This window comes from Salmo salar, unplaced genomic scaffold (assembly GCF_965601325.2).
Source record: "Salmo salar unplaced genomic scaffold, fSalSal1 ptg000408l, whole genome shotgun sequence".
NCBI lineage: Eukaryota > Metazoa > Chordata > Actinopteri > Salmoniformes > Salmonidae > Salmo > Salmo salar.
In genome coordinates, this window is record NW_027675377.1 from 473,873 (window position 1) to 480,857 (window position 6,985).

Here is a 6,985-nt window from a genome sequence, read left to right on the forward strand (position 1 = left end):
CAGTTTCAAAAACCTACAGAAAATAATAAGAGATAAAACTCATCTCCAACACGGAAAAACGTGTCAAAATAATATGTGATCCATGGTAACACACTGGTTAAACGCAAAACACAAATCTTTTTGACTGCCCACCCTTGAGACAATCAGCAACCAAGTTGTCCTTACCACGGACATGTCTGATTTCAAGAGGAAACTCCTGCAATATCCATAGTAACTTTCCACACCTCACTGCGGAGCTTCTCTCTCTTTTCAGGGTTCACTAGATAGGCATGTTGTTGGAACGGGGCCCAGTCCCCAATGTCATGCTCTAGTACATTTGGGTTGGCACATCTGAGAATGAACCCTGATATTCTAATAGCAGGGCAACAATGTCAATATAATTGTACCCAAAAAATGAAAATTGGTTGCATTAAAAATAATCATTACTAAATGTTACATGAAATGTAAATATGAAATATTTGGTTGCATAGTCTACTTTCAACAGCTTTTCAATGACATGTTGCTAGGTGGGATATCCCCAATGTCAAAACACAGTTTTAACGTGTCCAAATCAATAACCAATATGCAGAAACAGTTTGTGATAAATTGAAAACCTAAACATAACATGTGCTATATACATAAACATCTGCCACAATAAACACAACACATGGAAATGGGAGATATCTGTTACCTCACTGGTTAGAGGACAACCTGCAGAAGACAGTCAGCTACATTTTGGAGTGATGCATTTAAATGTAGGGGTCACTAAACAAAGGAACACAACACTTATTTGTCATAACTCATCGATATCATGTGGAATTTTTATTTTTATTTTTTTATTTTACCTTTATTTTACCAGGTAAATTGACTGAGAACACATTCTCATTTACAGCAAGAACCTGGGGAATAGTTACAGGGGAGAGGAGGGGGATGAATGAGCCAATTGTAAGCTGGGGATGATTAGATATCCATGATGGTATGAGGGCCAGATTGGGAATTTAGCCAGGACACCGGGGTTAACACCCCTACTCTTACGATAAGCACCATGGGATCTTTAATGACCTCAGAGAGTCAGGACACCCGTTTAACGTCCCATCTGAAAGACGGCACCCTACACTGGGCACTGTCCCCAATCACTGCCCTGGGGAATTTGGATATTGTTTAGACCAGAGGAAAGAGCGCCTCCTACTGGCCCTCCAACACCACTTCCAGCAGCATCTGGTCTCCCATCCAGGGACTGACCAGGACCAACCCTGCTTAGCTTCAGAAGCAAGCAAGCAGTGGGATGCAGGGTGGTATGCTGCTGGCAATCAATTGTGCGAAAGGAGGAAGATGAGTTTACACGTCCTGTTAAAACGAACAGCTCAAAAACCACACGGAATCTGGGAATAATGTGTACATCCCTGGTTAGAGGACAATTTGTAGAAAACAGCTCGCTACATTTTGAAGTGTTGCATTTTGATTCAAGTGGGTCACCAACATGGTAAGTGTAACACAGCTCTTTTTTTGTTAGTCACTTTTTGTTAAATCTCATAAATAGTACTCTTCCATTTCAGAGACTGGATTTTCCCCCTGAGGCTAATATCCATATCATGTTGAAATCAATAGAACAGGGGACAAACGTTTAGGGTTCTACATTGTGACATCATTAAAATACTCCTACTACAATGTTTAAACATTCTACATTGTGACATTAATTCATTGATATCATGAAACAACTCCTTCATGAATTTTCTGATGTTTGATCAGAGATCTTTTATCAAAGTATCTCTTCACACATTGATCACAGCTATAAGCTTTCTCTCCTGTGTGTGTTTTCTGGTGCATCTTCAAATTCTGTGAAGTTGAGAATCTTTTTCCACAATCTGAACAGTGGAATGGTTTCTCTCCTGTGTGTACTTGCTGGTGTCTTGTCAGATTGCCAGATTCAGCAAAACTCTTTCCACATTGACAACAGCTATAAGGTTTCTCTCCTGTGTGTGTTCTCTGGTGTAATTTGAGCTGGCAAGATTGAACAAAACTCTTCCCACATTGAGTACAGCTATAAGATTTCTCTCCTATGTGTGTTCTCTGGTGCACTGTCAGATGGCCAGATTGACCAAAACTTTTCTCACATTGACCACAGCTATAAGGTTTCTCTCCTGTGTGTGTTCTCTGGTGTAATTTGAGCTGGCCAGATTGAACAAAACTCTTCCCACATTGAGTACAGCTATAAGGTTTCTCTCCTGTGTGTATTCTCTGGTGCACCGTCAGATCTCTAGATTTTAAAAAACTCTTCCCACATTGACCACAGCGATACGGTTTCTCTCCTGTGTGTATTCTCTGGTGTGATATGAGGCTGGTTGACTGAGTAAAACTCACCCCACATTGAGTACAGCTAAAAGATTTATCTCCTGTCTGGATTCTCGGATGAATTTTAATGCCTGATGAGGTGAATCTCTTCCCACAGTCAGAGCAGGAGTGAGATTTCTTCCCTGTGGGTCTCTGCTGGTGTTTATTGAGGTGTTCTGATCTGGAGAGACTCTTCTCTGCCTCGTCAGCATCATGAGGTTGTTGAGGCTCCCCAGAGGATCCACGATAGTCCCATATCTCTCCTGTGTGAACAACAAAGTCAGACAGATGGTTAAATGCCCACAACAGCAGAAATCCACTGTTTATTTGAGGTAAAAGGTGATGCCCAGATCATACCCATGAACTTGTACAACAATTGACTTCTGTTAAATTATTTGACCATTAAGACAGTCAACTTAGCAACAATCATATTTTGTCTTGTTTTCAAATCAGTAGTAACTAGAAATAAGTTATTAAAGTTGTTGTAACTCTAAGCAGTGTGCCAGACAACTATTGGTCTCCAATATAGGTCCCTTTCTGTGTTTGCTAAAATTGCAGCACGAAGGCAATGCGCACACAATTTGATTGCAGAAACTCCTCCCTGCTAATGAGGAAACCGCTAGTTATGGATGTAGTATATCTGGTAATGAGGAAACCACTAGTTATGGATGTAGTGTATCTGGTAATGAGGAAACCACTAGTTATGGATGTAGTATATCTGGTAATGAGGAAACCACTAGTTATGGATGTAGTGTATCTGGTAATGAGGAAACCACTAGTTATGGATGTAGTATATCTGCTAATGAGGAAACCACTAGTTATGGATGTAGTATATTTGGTAATGAGGAAACCACTAGTTATGGATGTAGTATATCTGGTAATGAGGAAACCACTAGTTATGGATGTAGTATATCTGCTAATGAGGAAACCACTAGTTATGGATGTAGTATATCTGGAAATGAGGAAACCACTAGTTATGGATGTAGTATATCTGGTAATGAGGAAACCACTAGTTATGGATGTAGTATATCTGCTAATGAGGAAACCACTAGTTATGGATGTAGTATATCTGGTAATGAGGAAACCACTAGTTATGGATGTAGTATATCTGGTAATGAGGAAACCACTAGTTATGGATGTAGTATATCTGGTAATGAGGAAACCACTAGTTATGGATGTAGTATATCTGGTAATGAGGAAACCACTAGTTATGGATGTAGTATATCTGGTAATGAGGAAACCACTAGTTATGGATGTAGTATATCTGGTAATGAGGAAACCACTAGTTATGGATGTAGTATATCTGCCTGGAGCAAAAATGGTGAGCAAAGATTTTAGTTTTTCACAATGTATTCTGAATGTGAATGGGGGAAATTCAGGGGAGTAACCTCCATTTCCAGGTTGATGATGAGTTCATTTCACACTACTTTGGATTATAATTGTAAGGCTCGTTTGAATGTCCTGCTTAATATAATGTTTGTGTCGTCATCGCAAATCAACCACTTTGTACGTAAAAAACACTTCAACCAGTAAAATGCTCTTTGGCTTTTCCATCAGCCTGACAATGAGGGTTTGTACACTGTTTGCCAAATTGGCCCATAACTTCACCTAACAACAAACATACCTATGTAATGAACGAAGCACTTTGGTTGTTGTTGCATGACATACATAGTGTCCTCTAGGACCCATAACAATAACATAGACCTACTGTAGGACCCATAACAACAACATAGACCTACTGTAGGACCCATAACTTCACCTAACAACAACATAGACCTACTGTAGGACCCATAACTTCACCTAACAACAACATAGACCTACTGTAGGACCCATAACTTCACCTAACAATAACATAGACCTACTGTAGGACCCATAACTTTACCTAACAATAACATAGACCTACTGTAGGACCCATAACTTCACCTAACAATAACATAGACCTACTGTAGGACCCATAACTTCACCTAACAATAACATAGACCTACTGTAAGACCCATAACTTCACCTAACAACAACATAGACCTACTGTAGGACCCATAACAACAAATATAGGAAAATATCTCTGTGTGTTGTACAATAGCCTATCCATCAAGGAACAGTTCTCTACACATGATGAGCTAAGTATCTCTGTTTCCAAACAGACTAACGAGACCCTACAGTAAATCAAGTAGACAATAACACTTTATAAACATCAATTTGTTAGGGATGTTGGATCCAACATGGAGCACGGCATAACTGTCTTTACCAGAGTAATGAATGAAGAAGCACTTTGGTTGTTGTTGCATGTCGTGATGTTTGTCATGTGACTGTCATTCAGAAAATGATTTCCTGGATCAGCTGATGATAGTTGAACATGTGACTGTAACTAAACAGCTACAGTATTATGAATTATGTGTAATTATTGAAGAACCACATTAATGACCGTATCCATTTGGGTGTTGTCAATAAAGTTACTATATATATATATATTACCTTTATTTAACCAGGTAGGCCAGTTGAGAACAAGTTCTCAAAATGGTTTGTGTCCCTGTTTTATTAGATAGTACTCACTGTATTTACTGGTGTTAATCAGATCAATGTCCCTGTTTTATTAGATAGTACTCACTGTATTTACTGGTGTTAATCAGATCAATGTCCCTGTTTTATAAGATAGTACTCACTGTATTTACTGGTGTTAATCAGATCAATGTCCCTGTTTTATTAGATAGTACTCAATGTATTTACTGGTGTTAATCAGATCAATGTCCCTGTTTTATTAGATAGTACTCACTGTATTTACTGGTGTTAATCAGATCAATGTCCCTGTTTTATTAGATAGTACTCACTGTATTTACTGGTGTTAATCAGATCAATGTCCCTGTTTTATTAGATAGTACTCACTGTATTTACTGGTGTTAATCAGATCAATGTCCCTGTTTTATTAGATAGTACTCACTGTATTTACTGGTGTTAATCAGATCAATGTCCCTGTTTTATTAGATAGTACTCACTGTATTTACTGGTGTTAATCAGTTCTCCAGTCTTCTCTTCTTCGTCCTCCTCTAATGTGACAGTAATCTCCCCCTCTTCAGCCTTAATTCCAAAAACGTCTTCATCTTCTTTCACTTCATCCTCCACTCCAAAAACTGCATCTTCCTCCTCTTCTTTCACAGTAACATCCTCCTCCTCTTTCACGGAAACGTCTTTCTCCTCTTCTTTCACAGTAACATCCTCCTCCTCCTTCACTCTTAACACGTCTTCCTCTTCTTTCACTGTAACGTCTTTCTCTTCTTCTTTCACTGTAACAGCCTCACCCTCTACTTGTTTTTGTATTGTAACAGCCTCCTCTTCCTCCTCCTCTTTCACCAGAGCTTCTTTCTCCGTCCAACAGACATCCTCTTCTTTAACAGGAGGAGAGTAGCTTAGTGAACTCATGGTCGGAGATAATAGCTAGTTAGCATTAGCGACTAGACTAGTGCTAATTTAACCAGCCAGCTAGTTGACTTACAACGTAAATATTAAATTTAATGGGGTAGCTAGTTGTTTCCACATAAGTATGTTTAAAGCAAAATGGCAATTAAACCACGAAATTGTCTAAAGAACTTGATTGTGCCGACTTTGTTGGCTAGCGAGCTACCGAGGTGGCTGCAGTTGTTGAAGAGTTCCGTCCACTAGATTACACGTCACACTAGAAACATCGCCTGAAAGACACATGTCGCCATCTGCTGTCTGGAGGGAGGAAACGCAGTTGGAGGGAAAACTATTTTTATTCTTCATTGAATTATAACATTATAAAGCAGTTTAGGGAAACGTTTTTTTCCTCTCCATTAAATATGAATATTATATCAACACGTACAAAGAGCAACAAGTGTTGTTTGATTAGTTCAGATTTTTTATGAGAATTTAAAACAAACTCTACATCTACTCCACATCTGTATTTCTGATTCAGTCAAATAACTAGATATCAAAATAAGCACCTAGTTATTGATACCCTTGATAAAGATGAGCTAAAATTACTGTATAAAATAAATAAACTTTACCCACAACCAGGATATTTTAGCCGAAAATCATTTCACATTCAAATATGTCATTTTAAATGGCGCAATTCAATCCAGCTGGGCCTTTTTAACACAGACAGTTGTTTCTGCTGTAGATGTTATGCCTTTGTACAGATCTAGGATCAGTTCTCCTCCACAATGCATATTCAGTACCGGTCAATTGTTTGGACACACCTCCAAATTCAATGTTTTTTCTTTATTTTAACTATTGTCTATGTTGTAGAATAATAGTGGAGACATCAAAACTATGAAATAACTCATATGGAATCATGTAGTAACCAAAAAAAAGTGTTAAACAAATCAAAATATATTCTATATTTTATATTCTCCAAGTTTATCATTTTAAAAGGCTAATTGATCATTAGAAAACCCTTTTGCAATTATGTTAGCACAGCTGAAAACTGTTGTTCTGATTAATGAAGCAATAAAACTGGCCTTCTTTAGACTAGTTGAGTATCTGGAGCATCAGCATTTGTGAGTTCGATTACAGGCTCAAAATGGCCAGAAACAAATCATTTTCTTCTGAAAATTGTTAGTCTATTCTATTTCTGAGAAATGAAGGCTATTCCATGCGAAAAATTGCCAAGAAACTGAAGATCTCGTACAATGCTGTGTACTACTCCCTACACAGAACAGCG

At 38.2% G+C, this 6,985-nt stretch overlaps 1 protein-coding gene across 1 annotated transcript; it reads right to left on the reverse strand.

The window, feature by feature from the left end:
* Positions 1–1,522: 1,522 nt before the first annotated feature.
* On the reverse strand, positions 1,523–5,953 carry LOC145875956 (uncharacterized). Its single transcript, XM_082971728.1, has 2 exons — positions 5,301–5,953; positions 1,523–2,573 (listed from the first exon to the last, which is right to left on the reverse strand). Exons 1-2 carry the CDS (start codon positions 5,722–5,724, stop codon positions 1,687–1,689), a joined length of 1,311 nt encoding a protein of 436 aa, XP_082827854.1. The 5' UTR covers positions 5,725–5,953; the 3' UTR covers positions 1,523–1,686.
* Positions 5,954–6,985: the final 1,032 nt, after the last annotated feature.

Coding starts and splice junctions, on each gene's coding strand:
- LOC145875956 (XM_082971728.1), bottom strand. CDS start 5,724: ATGAGTTCACTAAGCTACTCTCCTCCTGTTAAAGAAGAGGATGTCTGT. Junction 2,574..5,300: donor GATTAACACCAGTAAATACA/GTGAGTACTATC, acceptor TTGTTCACACAG/GAGAGATATGGGACTATCGT.